General features: G+C 36.6%; 1 protein-coding gene across 8 annotated transcripts in view; it reads right to left on the reverse strand.

Moving 5' to 3' along the window:
* Window positions 1-17,547, reverse strand: part of LOC105473642 (pecanex 4) — a 45,096-nt gene that overhangs the window by 14,645 nt on the left and 12,904 nt on the right. For 5 of the 8 annotated variants that reach the window (XR_003016244.2, XR_011625829.1, XM_024790252.2 and 2 more), the window contains 7 exons: window positions 13,634-14,375; window positions 7,051-7,230; window positions 6,469-6,956; window positions 6,118-6,218; window positions 5,877-5,996; window positions 3,231-3,594; window positions 590-693 (listed from right to left, as the gene is read on the reverse strand). Coding sequence is in view for 6 of the 8 variants with exons in the window: in XM_024790252.2 (XP_024646020.1) it covers window positions 590-693; window positions 3,231-3,594; window positions 5,877-5,996; window positions 6,118-6,218; window positions 6,469-6,956; window positions 7,051-7,230; window positions 13,634-14,322 (2,046 nt within the window). In the remaining 2 variants the exon portion in view is untranslated. Of the gene's footprint in view, window positions 1-589; window positions 694-3,230; window positions 3,595-5,876; window positions 5,997-6,117; window positions 6,219-6,468; window positions 6,957-7,050; window positions 7,231-11,259; window positions 12,809-13,633; window positions 14,376-17,547 lie in introns of those variants that run through there. The other 3 variants (XM_011727523.3, XM_011727522.3, XM_024790255.2) reach the window with 3 other exon arrangements.

Below are 17,547 nucleotides of genomic sequence, written 5' to 3' on the forward strand. Positions count from 1 at the left end.
ATCTGTGTAAAATGCTGCTGATGGTTCAAATAAGACTCGTTCTGAGAGTTGATCACTGGAGTTAGCAATGTGCCAGTCACTAGTGACCTTGACAAGAGCAGGTCGGGTGGAGTAGCAGGGTCAAAAACCTACAGTAAGTTGAAGACAGAGTGGAAGAAATTAAATTGGAGATACAACTACAAGCAGCTCTAATAAGGCCATTTGCTCTTCAAGGAAGGAGAGAAATATAGTATAGCAGGTAGGGGCAGTAGGATTAGAATATAGTTTTTATTGAGAATGCTTAAATGATAATAGGAGTTAAAAAACGTTACTGATTCACACTTTTGAGATGCTCAGCTAGAGAGAGGTAACAAGAATAGGACCGGAAGGAATGGAAGCAGGTATATTTTGTTATCATGCTCTATTATACAATTAACAGTCCACCCATCAACATATGCTTATTGAAATATACTTTAAAAATCCCTAGGTGTTTTCACAGGTAATTGAAAAGATATTCTTCTTTGAAACTGAGTGTTTGATGTGAACATAACAAGTAAAATTTTACACATGAACTATAAAAATACTAGAGATGTTTTAAATGCACACTGACCTTAATGTTAATACAGCAGTAAGTATAGCCACATTCCAGAATCATTATCCATATTAAACGATCCTGAAAACGGCCCAAGTAATGAGATCCAGGTAGGAGAAGACCTACAACAAATTAGAAAAAAAAGAAAATCATTTTTCAAGCTTCTTTTATTTTTGCCATGTGAATCTTCAAAACTGAAAAGACATCTAGAACTGATTCATGACTCCTAACCTATCATTAGGTCATGAACAGAAATAACTACTCACTGTGTATCAAGAGGCATTAAATTAACTCTTTACAAGAGCAGCTGGAACAGACAATCTGCAGGTGATAATACATAAAAATTCAAGGATTTTCCAGAAAAACAAATTAGAAGTTGTTGTATAAAATCTTAAATACATGTCAATTATATTAGGAAAAGTATTGAGTTTATAAAAGTCAGCTTGACAGTCATGACTTAAAATATCTTTGACATTTTTATATACATGCATATGAACATATAAAAGTGTTTTATGGTTTAAAAAATGTACATAAAATGCTACCACACTGTATACTTTTTAAATTTAGTTTTTCTCTTTTATTAATGAAATTCGCCCACATCTATGGCAAACAGCTAAAATTTATTATAACTGCTATCGAAAATACACTGTATCAATTTAATTGAATTTGAGTATTCATTTCCTCATTGATAAACTTTTCAGATGTTTCCAACTTTTCACTATTGTAAGTAATGTTGCAGAAATTATCTTTGTGCAAGTCTGCTTGTACAACATGTGGTTCAGAACAGTGTTAACATACCAGAACCGACTGCTATTTTTCAAAAGGTCTGCTTATATGGTTGGTCCTTGCCTGGCATCTGGGAACCCCCTACCTGGTAAGAGTCTCCCATTGTGTCTACCTGTACAAACAATACAGTATATACTGAACACTTGCTCTCCTTTTGGGATTCTGGAGTATTGGTATGTGCTAGGCAGACAGTGCCTGCAGGACCAGCCTGCAATAAAAGCCCTGGGCATTGAGTCTCAAATGAGCTTCTCTGGCAGTCAACACACACTTGTTGCCAGGGAATTAAGCACATTCTGTGTGACTCTGTGCAACTCCTGGACACTTGCACCCAGTCTCTTTTACTCCTTGTGATTTTTCCCTTTGAGGATTTTGCTCTGCATCCTTTTGCTGTAATAAATCTTAGCTGTGAGTTCTAGTGAACCGTCAAACCTGGAGTAGTCTTGAGGACCCCCAAAACACATGTACTAGAATTTCCCTAGAACTGGAATCACTAAATCATGGAATCAGAAATGGAATCCCTCAGCCATGGGATATGTACATCTTTATTACAGACTACCATTTAACTCTTCAAAGTGGTTGTAAAAATTTACATTTCCTTCCAGAAAAGTCTGAAAGTTCTTATTCCCCATGCCCTAGCCAATAGTTGGTAGTGTCAAATTGTTTACATTTTTGCCACTCTGATGTATGTGAAATATTATCTCATTGCTTTTTTCCCCACCAGAAAATACTTTATAATACACTTCTTGGTTGAATATAATTGGTTTGATAATAAAGTATAATTTTTATCTAATTACTATTTCTGATGGGAGTTTAACCTCACAGGTGTTTTAAAAAGTAGAATAGCATTACATAATGAAAATTAATTAGCACTGGATAAAAGTATTATAAGTATAGACTATTTTCTATAAGAAAAATGACTATTCATAAAACATTTGTACTACAAAGATAAAATATTTTTCTTCTCATAAATCATCTCACATAATAATTAGAAAAGTTCAACCCCAAGTAAGCATTTTATTAAAACTCTAATCTTAAATTGCTACTCTGACTAGAATGAGTTTGTCAGAAAGTTATCTGTCATTTTAAAAACAAGTTTCAGGGGTTAAAGCACAAGGTAGGAGATGACACACTAGTGTCATCAATTTTATACCTTATCTAAAACCAACCTTGAGAAGTACAATACAGTTAAAATTTATAGTTAGTGTTTGACAAAAGCATTAAAACTCATAAAATTAGTTTACTGTCATCAAAAACCTATTTTCTTGCTAATAACTGCATAGCATTTCATTTTGGGAGGCTACCTTACCTACTGATCACTGACCAAAGTTTTTGTTATCCTGTCCAGTTATCTTGTCAGACTGCTTTAAAGTCTCTATAACTTGTAAAGTATGAATAAAATTCCCTCTGCTCCTCAAGCGGCTATTATGTAAAGCTAGTTTTCACTAAACTTTATGAATGTATGCTATTGCATCTACTTGACATGAACTCATTATAAATTCACGGAAAACCTGGGGGAAAGGTGTTTCCATGTTTCAATGATGCAACTGTAATCTGAATTTATTCAAGAAAATGTATTTAAAAAATTATCAAATCACTTTAATAAAAATTTCCCCAAGTATTTTTATTTTGTAACTTAATTTAGATGAAAACGAGGAGCAGGAGATAAACTTCTAATTTCATATTTAGTCCTTCTGCCTACACATCAAATTGTTATGGTTGCTATGCTATCTTATGGTTGGATAAAACTACACACCAAATTGTTATGGTTGCTATGCTATCTTATGGTTGGATAAAAAGATTGTTTCCTGTTTGTTATTTTTTTGTACTTTAAATACATCAGTGAGAAATTCTTGAGCACAACTCATTTACTTACCTAAACTTCCAGCTGCCATTGCAGTCTGCAGCACGGCAGTCAACCTGGGCACCATTTGGTAGTAGTACACTGTATCTGCACACACACAGGCTGTGGTGCCCGCTGCTCCTGGCCAACTCTGAATAGGTCGGGGAAACCCCACCAAGAACACAGGAAGGGTGAAAAGGGGGAGTAAGGGAGAAGAGAGTAGTGTAGAAAAAACTATGATGACCAGCACGAATGGAGAAAAGATAATGTTGAGTATACATAAAGTGGCAGTTGTTTTTCGACGTTGTTTTTTCTCTGTCCATGATGTCAAAAGTACAGTCACGGCAAACTGCAATTTAGAGATGAACCGAATCAAACGATCACGTATGATACCAACCTGTAGAAACGTAAAAATTATTTTTATCTATCCTTAAAAGATTTTTCATGAATTTTCAAGATCATATAAGAAAGACTCTACAGTAATTTTATTATTGCCCCAATATTTTTGAAGAAATAGATCTTATTCTTTGATTCTTTGTTAATTTTCTCCAACCTCACAATTAATAAACAAGACTACATTTTAAAGTTTGGACTTTCTTTAAAAAAAAAAAAAAAAACAGTAACAGTAAAAAGAGCTGGCAGTGTACTAACTATGTTTTAAGGTTGAACCACTGTAGGCCACAAATTAGATAATGCAGAAATTGACAAGTTCCTAGAAAGACACAAATTACTAAAACTGGCTCAAGAAGAAATAAAAAATCTGAATAACCTACAAAAAGTAAAGATATTGAATAATTTAAAAACTACCCACAGAGAGAAGCTGAGGCTCAGATGGCTTCAATACAAAATATTACATACCACAAAACATTTCAGATACATATTGAATACTACAGAACACTTACGAATAATCAATACCTATCCTTCACCACCTTCTACCAGAAAATAGAAGAGTATGGAACATGTCCTAACTCATTTCAGGGGATCAGTACTACCCTGACACATAAACCAGGCAATGATATCACAAGGAAAGAAATCTAGATAAACACATCCCTCCTCCCTCCTCAGCCTCCCAAAGTGCTGGGATTAAAGGTGTGATCCACCACGTCCAGCCAGACAAGCATATGTTCTAAGAAATGTGTTTTGCAGTATCTTGAAGTATTAAACATGGAGTTCCTATATGACCAGAAATTCCAATCCTAGGTACATATACCCAAGATAAATGAAAACATATTTATCAAATAATGAGATTCGTCATTGAGTGAATATTATACAGCGTATATACACAAACCTAGGTGATATAGCCTACTACATACCTAGGCTATATGGTATAACCTATTGCTCATAGACTACAAACCTGTACTAAATGTTACAGTACTGAAAACCATAGGCAACTGTAACACAATGGTAAGTATTTGTGTATCTAAACATTGAAATTGTACAGTAAAAATACATTATAAAAGATAAAAAAATGGTACACTTGAATAGGGCACTTACTATGAATGGGGCTTGCAGCACTAGAAGTTGCTCTAAGTTAGTGAGTGAGTGGTGAATGAATGTGAAGTCCTAGGTCATTACTATACACTACTGTAGATTTTAAAAACACTGTACTCTTAGGTTACTCTAAATTTATTTTAAAAATATTTTTGATTCTTCAATAATAAATTAACCTCAGCTTACCATAACTTTATTTTATAAACTTTTTTACTTTTTGACTCTTTTGTAATGACACTTAGCTTAAAACACATTGTACAGCTACTCAACATTTTTTCTTTATATCCCTATTCTGTAAGCTTTTTTCTATTTTAAAATTTTTAACTTTTAAAATTTTTTTGTCAAAAATGAAGATACAAAAACACACATCAGTCTAGGCTTACAGAGGGTCAGATCATTAATATCACTGTCTTCCACCTCCACATCTTGTTCCACTGGAAAGTCTTCAGGGGCAATAACATACATAGAACTGTCATCTCCTGTGATAACAATGACTTCTTCTGGAATACCTCCTGAAGGACCTGTCTGAGGCTGTTTCACAGTCAACTTTTTTTTTTTAATACATAGGAATATACTCTAAAATAATGATAAAAAGCACACTAAATACATAAATTGTAGTTGCTTATTGTCAAGTATTACATGCTGTACACAACTGTATATGCTATACTTTTATATGACTGGCAGCCTAGTAGGTTTGTTTACACCAGCATCACCACAAACATGCGAGTAATGAGCTACCCTACAAGGGCTATGCCACTAGGTGATAGGAATTTTTCATCTCCATTATAATCTTATCAAACCACCGTTGTATACGTGGTCTGTCATTGACCAAAACGTCCTTATGCAGTGCATGACTGCACTGATACATGCTATAACATGAATGAACCTTGAAAACATAAAAGTGAAAGAAGCCAGATGCAAAAGATCACATGCTGCAGAATTCCATTCATGGGAAATATCTAAAATATGCAAATCCATAAAGACAGAAAGTAGATTAGTAGATTCTGGGAGTAGGCGAGATGGAGAGGGGAGATGGGAAATAACAGTTGAGGTTTCTTTTTGGGATGTTGAAAATGTTCTAAAATTAGATTGCAGCGATGACTACAAAACTGTATATACACCACTAAATGGATAAATATTACAGTATGTAAAAGATACTTCAGTAAAGCTGTTAAAAGACACATTTACCAGTAAGAGTCTGATTCCTGTATCCAGGTTTCTGTTCCACCATATGTCTGTATTGGAGATCAAATGTACTGTTGATACAATGACTGTCTCCAATAAAGCATTTTCTGTATTCTGCCATACCTGCAGTATACAAATTATTCATTTTTATCAGGTAGAATTAGATAATCTAAGCAAACTATTAAACAAAATTACAATAAAACTTAGCAATAGGAAAATACTATTAAACACATATTAGGATTACCATTCTAAAGGCTCTTGTGAATCCAATAGAGACAGACACTGAGTGGAGCCCTTGTAAGGAACTGTCCAATGAGAGAAATGCTATCATGGCAAAAGGTGATACTAAAACAAAACAAAGAGAAATTTAATTAAGGCAAAACAGCTCCTTCTACCATATTTTATTTTGGCAAATATACATTTTTTCTGAGCACATTTAAGCAATGAACTAAAAAAGCTAATAAACAAAAAACCAAAACATAAAAGAACACTTGTATGTGGTATAATACCACACAAATATGGGAATTCAGTAATATTTTTGAATTCTTCCAGGAGATGATTTGTAACACAAGGTTAATAGACTTTATCTTCCTACCTAAAGTTAGCAAAATCCGTCTGACAATACCAATCTTCATGAGCCTAGTTTGCTTCTCAAAGAATACAGTCACAGTTTGCACATCCTTCGGATAAAAAGGATTTCGGAAAATTCCAATGATATACACACTTTGAATTTCTCTAAGTATCCACAGTATTATAAGTAATATCATCAAACCATAGCCCACAATAGCCTGGGAACTGCTCTTAGAAATCTGTGAGAAGCCAGCAAAGTGATGAAGCAAACCAGTTTCTAAAAGAGCGAAGACTAATATAATGATGTAGAAAAGGCATTCCTTCCATGAAAAATGTTTTTCTGGACCACTGGGTAAATTCTTAGATTTGGTTCCAATTTTGTGACCCACATCACTTAAGTTCAGACTCAGCAAGAAACCAAATCCAGTCATGAAAAGAACCACACCAACAGTGCTTGGAATGAAATATGATGTTATAGCTGTTCCAGCAGACATGATGAACATTACTAATAACCTGTAGAGAAAAAAAAGAAAAAAAGATTTACTTGAAAAGAAAAATGTTCTTTAAGAATAAGTTACATATAACATCAATATTTAAAAATAAATACCGTAGGTGGGTTGACATAGATGAGCCTCCAAGGCCGAACTCTAAAATCTGCTCCATTGCCCATAAGAAAAGTGCATCGGGTGGGGGCAGAATCCCAAGTGCCCACAGAAAGGGTAAGAATACAAACAAGATGTGTAAAATCTGATTCATTTGTTCTAGAGCTGGCATATTTACCATAAACCTATAAAAAAAGAACATTTAAATCACACAAAATATATAGAAGAGGATCTTTTAAGGAAAAGCAAAGCAACACAGAATAACAACACACTCCCTTCCAAAAACAAAACAAAACAAAACAAAACAAAACCACACACACACGCTACACACAAAGTCTTAGTCCCAACTTTTAAAGGATCAATACATACAAATTGTGACAAGTGTCCTTCTACATCAGCAACTACCCCGACACAATTGTGTACAAGCTTAGCATTTAGAGAATATGTGAACTCAAATGTGTAAAGGAGGAGGAAGTAATTAAAAGCCATCATTGAGTAGTAAGTAAATTAAATACAGGAATTTGTAAAACTGAACAACTGAGGCCAGAGCATAAACATTTCTCCCCTAAATGTCTAAACTACTACATTGGCTGAAATTCTACCAATGATTCTTCAGAGTTTTAAAATTTTATAATTTAAAATTTCAAGTAACTTTGGAAAGTCAAAGCCTTACTCACATTCATACATTAGCAGCTAAAAAAAAAAGGGGAAAGCTCTTCTCTTCCTCTTTGTCTTGTACTGTCCTGCTCCCAGAATTTAACATTGGAATGGTTAATATCAGAAATGAGCAACTCAGGTTATGACTGTATCTCTGCAGGTTAACCTAACAACTTAACTAGCATTTACAGCACTGTTCCATTTTGCATAAGCAGTGGTATGAATTTGAGAACACAAACTTGCACATTACAATCTCCTCATAAAGGAGTGACTACCTCTACCTTAAGTGGAAAAACTCAAACTTGGCACAGCACTTAACAGTTAAATGTACCATCATCAAACTGCTTCAAATAATTTAATTTTAAAGCACAGGACTATACATATTATCAATATATTATGAATTTTAAAAAAAATAACGCTAATCAAACACTGTGTCCAGAGACCAATAAGGTCAGAGTACTTCTGGGGTTCCAAAGATAACTTTCAAAAGACAACAAAATCTCAAAACTTACAGCATAATTGTACTTGAATACCCGAACTACTGGGAATCCAAGTTGAGGAGAAAGACAATTTCTGGGGCTGGGCGCAGTGGCTCACACCTGTAATCCCAGCACTTTGGGAGGCCAAGGTGGGTGGATCACCTGAGGTCAGGAGTTCGAGACCAGCCTGGCCAACATGGCGAAACCCCATCTCTACTAAAAATACAAAAATTAGCTGGGCGTGGTGGTGGGCGCCTGTAATCCCAGCTACTTGGGAGGCTGAGGCAGGAGAATTGCTTGAACCCAGGAGGCAGAGCTTCCAGTCAACCGAGATCACACAATTGCACTTCAGCCTGGGCAACAAGAGCAAAACTCCGTCTCAAAAAAAAATAATAATAACAATAAAGAAAGACAATTTCTGAAATAATTATCCACTTAAGCATATGCTGACAATCCCAAAGCAAATGTACAGCAACTATGGATATAATATAGTAATGGCATTGTATGTTTGCTCACACAGATGTCAGGACTATGCCAATTAATGTGCTCTGCCTCATAATGTATGCCCTTCAAATTTTTATAAGCAGAGAATTAATGAACACAAGATTAACAATGTGATACTAAATTAGAGGACAATACTTTTTTATAAAATAAAATTCATTTCATTCTGAGTAGAAACCATTCAAGTAACAACAAAATCAAGAAAATCAAACCATACATACATAGTAAGCCACAGGAAGGTCAAGGAAAACATAGAGATTGGTACAGTCTTTTTATTTTTTCCCCAAGACAACACCCCTCTATCAAGAATAGGATAATTTGTGTAAAAAGAATGTGCGCTCATGAAACCTTTTATCAAAACTAGATTCTACCCCTAAATCTCTTTTGGTCCTTTAACAATAAGCAATGGCAAAGTAAAGTATTTATATTCAAGGATAACATAATTGAAGTAATCAAACATTGTGATTATTTTCCTGTACATAGGACTTAGCTCCAAATGGATCATTATTGTGGTTAATTCTTTAATATGGAAAAACATTTAAATTATAATATTTCTGATAATATAATAAAAATGTTCTAGGGTAAAAAAAATCTCAGCCCTTAAGATGACAACTTAGTTTGGAACCTAACAGCTATAAAAATGTTTCAAATTCTGCACACTCACTAAGATCCACATGTCAAGAAAAAAGATGTTTTCTACAGTGGCTAAGATGATGTACATGTGTATCATTCATTCAAACAATTCCCGAGTGTCTGAGCTAAGCACTGGAGATATAATGTTTTTGATAAAAATTAAAATGCACAGAAAAAGTCATTTAAAAGTATTATTACACAACTGTACTAGGTAAAGAATGGGGAAGGAAAAGATTACCACGTTGTGGGGTTCACCTCTTCCGCTTCCTTTCGTATCTTCTGAAATAAAACTAAGAAACAATTTACCTGTCAACTGGCCAAATTTGAAGAGTACATGCATTTCATACATCATTTGGCTGCAGTATCACACCTATTGTCTAGAGATGATCTCAATTCTATTATTTTCTGAATCAAAAGTGAAACCGGAGGTAATTTTTCTGGATAAAATAGTCATTTTTCTTCTCTAAAAATAGATGTGGGGACTGGCTCTGTCTTTTTAGTTACAGTTAAAAAAACAAAAACAAATAACTCTTTGTAATTATCAAATCTTAAACATTAAAACTGTGTATTAAATCCAACAAGATTTTAGTAAAAAACCTTTTATGTACTTTTAGAAATGAGTAATGCAGAATGTCAGGAAAACTAAATTAAAAGATTCTTTTTTAAAATTAAAGAACTTAGGACATCATTTTGAATCCAAAGATTACATCAGGCATTCAATTTCTGATCTCAGAAATGGGATACGGAGACAGTAACTCAGTAATTTGTATTCTGAAAATAACCACCTTATAAATTTTAAATATTTTAAAGGCAATCATGTATACACACACACTTAAATTCAATTTTACTAACTTTCCAAAACAAGTATTTAACTGGAATATATTTTATAGTCAGTAAATGGTGGTGGTATTAAGAAACCAATTATAAATGGATTTCCTGTTTATTAATCCTCCCCTTACAGTTTTGGTTAGGTGAAGAATTACATGGGCATTACACCGCCCTCTGGTTCATAAATGCAGTGTAACTAGAAGAGATTAAAAGTTAAGAAATTGGCCTGGCACGGTGGCTCACGCCTATAATCCCAGCACTTTAGGAGGCCGAGATGGGCGGATCACGAGGTCAGGAGATCGAGACCATCCTGGCTAATACGGTGAAACCCTGTCTCCACTAAAAATACAAAATATTAGCCGGGCGCAGTGGCGGGCGTCTGTAGTCCCACCTACTCGGGAGGCTGAGGCAGGAGAATGGCGTGAACCCTGGAGGCAGAGCTTGCAGTGAGCCGAGATCGCGCCACTGCACTCCAGCCTGGGTGACAGAGTGAGACTCCATCTCAAAAAAAAAAAAAAAAAAAAAAGTTAAGAAATTGCAAACAGACACCCAAGAAGAGGTCAGTTTCAGTGCCCAAACTGACTTAATATTTTTAAATGCCTTGTCTTAATCAGCTTGGGCTGCCATAGCAAAATACCACAGACTGAGTGGCTTAAACAACAGAAATTTATTTTCTAACAGTTCTGGGGGCTACAAGTACAAGATCAGGCTGCCAGTATAGTCAGGTTCTGGTGAGGACTCTCTTCCTGGCTTACACATGGCTGCCTTTTTGCTGTGTCTTTATGTGGCAAAAAGAGAGACACCAAGCTCTTTGGTGTCTCTCCTAAGGGCACTATCCTATCAGACTTGGGTCTCACCTTCATAAACTACCTCCCAGAGGCCCATCTCCAGATACCATCACATTGGGGGTTACGGCTTCAACGTAAACATTTTTGAGGGAACACAATTAGTCTATAACATTCCATCCCTGGCCCCTCAAAACTCATGTCCTTTTCAAATGCAAAATACGTTCATTCCATCCCCATATACCCCAAAGTCTTCACTCATTCTAGCATTAACTCCGATGGCTAAAGTCCAAAGTCTCATCTAAATCAGATATGGATGAGACCTACGTACAATCCATCCTGAAGCAAAATTCCTCTCCAGCTGTGAGCCTGTGAAACCAGATGAGTTATGTGCTTCCAAAATCTAAGGGTAGGGCAGGTATAGAAGAGACATCCCCACTCCAACAGGAGAAACAGGAAAAAAAGGGTGATGATCCCAAGAAAGTCAAAACCTAGCAAGGCAAATTCCAATAGATCTAAGAGCTTGAGAATAATTCTGTTTGGTTCCATACTCTGCCATCCAGGCCACTGGGGTGGCAGGTCACTGCCACTGCTCTAGGTGAGGGTACTGCTTCTGTGGCTCTGAAGTTCAGTACTGCTCCCAAGGCTTTGGGTAGAGGCTATCTGACTTGTTGAAACTGAGGTGGTAGCCCTCAAGACCCTTAAATCACCTTTGGCATCATTTTCTTCTTTTCTAGAAGAATACTGCACGTTTGTAGCTGAACAGTTCTATCATTACATCCTGTCAAATCGAAGAAGTTTGACTGTCGGCCTTCATTACTTCCTGTCTCCAACCGCTTCAATTCAAACTGGCAGTGTTCCTACTCATATAATGCCAAAAGCTCTTTACTGAGTGACAGTCCAGCCCCACACTTTTGGTGTTCTCTTCAGAATATGCTTTCTCATGTTTTACAATGTGGATAATCCAGGCTGAAAATTTTCCAAATCTTCAAGTTCTGGTTCCTTTTCTTGCTTAATCCCTTCTTCAATTCATCTCTCTCCTTTCACATTCTACTAGAAACCGTCAGGAGAAGCCAACTGCTCCTTTCAACACTGCTTTGAACTCTCCTTACGTAGGTATCCAACTTCATGGCTCTAAAGTTCTACCTTCCACAAAACACTAGGACACAGTTCAGCTAAGTTCTTTGATACTTTGTAACAAGGACTGCCTTTCCTCTGGGTTCAGGGGACTTCAGACTTCATCAGAATCACCCTTAATGTCCATATTTCTAGCATGCACATCAAAACTCTTCCAGCCTTGGCTGGGCGTGATGGCTCAAGCCTGTAATCCCAGAACTTGGGAGGCCGAGGCGAGTGGATCACTTGAGATCAGGAGTTTGGGACCAGCCTGGCCAACATGGCGAAACCCTGTCTCTACTAAAAATATGAAAATTAGCCAGGTGTGGTGGCGCATAAACGCAGCTGTTCAGGAGGCTCAGGGAGGAGAATCACTTGAAGCCAGGAGGCGGAGGTTGCAGTGAGCTGAGATTGTGCCACTGCACCCCAGCCTGGGCGATGGAGCAAAGACTCCATTTCAAACAAAACAAAACAAAACAAAGAAACAAAAAAATCTCTTTCAGCCTCTACCCATTACCAACAGTTACAAAGCCATCTCCACATCTTTAGGTATTTGTTACAAAGGCATCCCACTTCTTAGTAGCAAAATCTTAATCAGCACAGGCTGCCATAACAAAATGCCATAGGCTGAGTAGCTTAAAGAACAGAAATTTATTTTCTCACAGTTCTGAAGGCTGGAAGTCCAAGATCAGGCTGCCAGTATGGTCAGGTTTTGGTGAGAGCTCTCTTCTTTGGCTTGCAGGTGGCCACCTTCTTGCTGTGTCCTTAGATGGCACAGAGAGGGAGAGATCAAGCTCTTTGGTACCTCCTCTCACAAGGGGACTAGTCCCATCATACCAGGGACCCACCTTCATGACCTAATTACCTCCCAAAGGCCCCATCTCCAAATACTATCACATTGGGGTTTAAGACTGTAATATATGAATTTTGGAGAGGCACAAATATTCACACCGTAACATGCCTGAACATATCTACCTGGACACTAACCTAAGAAAAGAAAGCTGCAATCTATAGAGACAGAGAAAGAAAAGTCAAACTTGAAAAGGCAAGTAAAAGGGGTTATCAAACAATTTTGTGAACAATCATGTTTGTTAAAAAAACTATTTTCTACTTTTCTTCTGTAACAAGTTGGTTTTTAAAAAAATCAATATTACTTCTACTATTGTTGCTATCACAAAATTAGAAATAAATTTTCTATTTGTCTTAAAGTCACTCAATTTTTATATAATACTTATGTGTATAAATTCTAAATTCTTCCTTTCCCCCCCACAGGAAAGTTCCATCTCCTTACACAGGTTTCAGCCAGGCTATCCTAAAAACTCAAAGCTCCTTATTTAAAGTGAAACACAAAATTGAAAAGTTCCTTATCTCAAAAAGGGTTTTTTAAAAAACTCTTTAATAAATTTCAACTATTGCTTTAGTATGTTTTACAGAGATTAATCCTGAAAGAATAATTATCAAAATAACCTGTCATCCAATGGTTTATTTTTAATCCATGGATTCATTTTTTTGTAACACTAAAAGGAGAGCTCTCTTACTCTGTATACTTAAAAACAAAGCAAGTTACAAAGTATTTGGTAGGTTTTTACCTGTGTGCCAGATCCACAGAAACAAAGAAAAAAATATAAAGAGGTCTCATAAGAGGAGTAATTTCATAAGTATCCTGTGTTTGGAAAGTTGCAGTCTCTGTAGCTGTGTTTACAATTAATGAATATTCTCCTATACATAATGTCATCCATCCAAAGAAGAATAGTAGAGCAGTGCCTCCTGTACTGCCATACAGCAAGGTTATTCTATTTGGGAGCAGATACCATGTTCCAAGACCACACGCTAATCCAGCAAGAACAGAATGAAAAACTGTATTGACTACATATTTCTTGCCAGGAATGAGAAATTTGACAGTCTCAGCACCAGCACAACTTGTAAATTCATGTTCATCCTCCTCTGCTAAGATATCCGTGGCTAGTATTCTTTCTACTGTTGCTGATTTGTTTCTGGCGTATAAACTTGTGAACTGGATGACAAATGCAGTAAAAAGCATTAATCCACCTGAAAGTGCTGCTGTGTAATAGTCTTTCAGGATGCCTAACTGGTACAAAAGTGTTCCGACTCCGCCCCAAACCCATGGCATTAGAAAAAGAATAATTTGATTAACATATATGTAAGGAGGGGCACAATAGCCTAATTTGAATCGAGGGCCTCCAAGGACAGTCTGTGGAAAGCGCTTCAGAAAGAAGTCCTGCTTGTAATCATTCAGTAGAGGCACATCTGGACTCATCCTCACTCGGGATTATTCTGAAAGTCACATGCTTTTCTGTAACACAGCAGTTTCTAAAAAATAAAAATTAAAAAAAAGTCACTGTTCGAAAATGTCATACTTAAAACCTGTGAGGAAAAACATCACACTACTATTTTATCTCCTTACTTCCTTCAAGGGTAGGATTTATAACTGTACTTCTCAGACCCCTTCCTGACACATACTTGACAGTGTTTTATAGCAACTTAGTGTTAGTTTGTTTATAACATATTATAAACAAAATAAATATGCTCAGTTATTTTATTTTTTGAAAGAGGGTATCACTCTGTCACCCAAGCTGGAGAGTACTGTCGTGATCACAGCTCACTGCAGCCTTGACCTCCCAAGCTCAAGTGATTCTCCCACATTAGCCTCCTGAGTAGCTGGGACTATAGGCACATGTCCCTATGCCTGGCTAACTTTTTATTTTTTGTAGAGATGGGGTTTTGCCATGTTACCCACCAGGCTGGTCTTGAGTATCTGGGCTCAAGTGATCCTCCTGCCTCGCCTACCAAAGTGCTGGGATTACAGGCATGAGCCATTGTGCTCAGCCTTATTTCTTTTTTTAAAAAAATCATATTCTTTATTCATTTATAACCTAATATTTGGAATTAGACTTTAACTCACATATTTAAATTCTGAGGTCAATGGGAAGTCCAAAATGTCAATACTTTCAACTCAAATCAATTTAGGCTACTTTTATACAATAGCCATAAAATCTAAGTATCAAATAACATAAGTTATCTTCAGTTCAACTTTTCCTTAATCTTTGCAGCTTATTCTGAAAAACAGTTACCCTACACAAAACCAGCTAGCAAAGTATTACTTTGGTGGATCATGTTAGGCTAGAAAGGAAAAATTAAATTTAAAGCTATCTTAAAATAGCCTTTCTTTCAGTCAGTTTAAACATAATCTTTCCTCTAGTCAGTTCTACCTAACCAGTATCAATTCTGGAGAGAAATTTGGGGCAGCATGAAAAGTTTGGGGGGTCACCTTTAAGAATTAGTACCTTAGATCACCTCTTTGTTATACCGCTATGGAGTTTTAAAAATTGTAAACATCTATCTTCTTACATCTTCCAGTCATTGGTCTTAGTTCTGCATAGAATGAATCACAGCTTTTAACTCACAGGACAGCCCTGCAAGTACAGCTGGCCCTCTGTGTCTGTGGGTTCTGCATCCATGGATTCAACCAACCACAGACAAAATAGTCAGGAAAATAACTATCTGTACTGAACATGTACAGATTTTTTTCCCATTATTATTCCCTAAATAATAAAGTACAGCTATTTATATAGCATTTATATAGTATTAGGTATTCTAAGTAATCTAGAAATGATTTAAAGTACAGGGAGGAAGTGCATAGGTTATATGCATATACGATACCATTTTATATCAGAGACTTGAACATCCTTGGATTCTGGTATCTGAGAGAGGTCCTAGAACCTATCCTTCACAGATACCAAGGGATGACTATACTCACAAAATAACAGAACTACAGGGCCAAATCGAACGTTAGTGGTCTACTGGTCAATCTTAGGGAATGGAAAGAGTGCCTCCTTCCCCTTTGTACGAGCTTGTCTCGTACGCTCAGTGTACAATATTCCACTTTGTCTTATAGAAGCCAATGGGTAAGGAGGGTCACACTCCTGTGGGAGGGGATAAACATTCTGACATAAGTTATCTATGGAAGATGCCATCAGACAGGAAAATGAACTTGGATGGATGGCCTGGATTTTGAAGAATGTGGATGTGCCTGAAATTTCCCCAAGGAGTTAGGTGAAAGTTGGCCCTTCTGGCTCTACTGAGATAACTCGGAAACAAGGTAGAGTGGCTTCCTGGGAAAGTAAAGATACTTTATAAACCAGATTATCTATCTGCATGTTAGTACTTCTGGGTCTTTTGTAAAGTTTTGTTTAAATGTTTTCATCCATTTGATGAAATAATCTGTGATCATATTCCAAACAGTGCAATATCTGAAGCGTTATTATTATGGAAACATGGAAAGATGCCCATGATATGCTGAAAAGTAAAATAAACACACTACTGATACCATTTGTATCCAAAAAAGAGTACACACATCTATATATATAGATTGCTGTATATGGCTTGCATATATATAAAAAGTTTCAGAAGGAATATTAACTAAGCTGTGTGTCTTTTATATGTAACATTTAACATCTCTTCAAATTACCAAATGTCCTCCAGAACTCTCAACCTCACACCCTGTATATACGTTCTATGTTTTTCTTCCTGGGTACCACTGAGCTCATACTCTCTCCTTTGCCTAGGATGATGTCCTCTCCTCCCTTCCCTAATTCGTAACGTTAAACAACTTTTAAGACATTTCTGAAAATTTTGCAGAGCAGTTTGGTGTAGCTGAGTATCTCTTCTCTCTGTATACCAAAACCACTGCTTGTTCTACATACTACAAGTTGGACATCACAAATCTGAATATCCAAAATCCTCCAAAAGTTGAAACTTTTTAAGTGCCAACATGATACTCAAAGGAGATGCTTAACGGGGCATTTCTGATTTTTGGATTTGGGATGCATAATTGGTATAATGTAAACATTCCAAAATCTGGGGGGGGGGGACCCAAATCCAAAACACTTCTGGTCTCAAGGATTTTGGATAAAGGATACTCAACCTTGTAACATGTATGAGTATACGCATTCTTGGAGTAACTTCTTGTATTGTTCACCTCTTTACATTTTATCTTTTCAGGTTTATTTATTTTCTCTACCAATATGTTATTGGGCATAGGGGCTGATACGGTTTGGCGGTTCCCCCACCCAAATCTCATCTTGACTTGTAGCTCCCATAATTCCCATGTGTTGTGGGAGGGACCCTGTGGGAGGTAACTGAATCATGGGAGTGGTTTCCTCCATACTGTTCTTATGGTAGTGAATAAGTCTCACAAGATGTGATGGTTTTATAAGGGGAAACCCCTTTCACTCAGTTCTTATTTTCTTTCTTTCTTTTTTTTTTTTTGTTGAGACGGAGTCTTGCTCTATCGCCCAGGCTGGAGTGCAGTGGCCGGATCTCAGCTCACTGCAAGCTCCGCCTCCCGGGTTTACGCCATTCTCCTGCCTCAGCCTCCCAAGTAGCTGGGACTACAGGCGCCCGCCACCTCGCCTGGCTAGTTTTTTGTATTTTTTTTTTTTAGTAGAGACGGGGTTTCACTCAGCCAGGATGGTCTCGATTT

The sequence above is a fragment of the Macaca nemestrina genome, chromosome 7 (assembly GCF_043159975.1).
Source record: "Macaca nemestrina isolate mMacNem1 chromosome 7, mMacNem.hap1, whole genome shotgun sequence".
Classification (NCBI taxonomy): domain Eukaryota; kingdom Metazoa; phylum Chordata; class Mammalia; order Primates; family Cercopithecidae; genus Macaca; species Macaca nemestrina.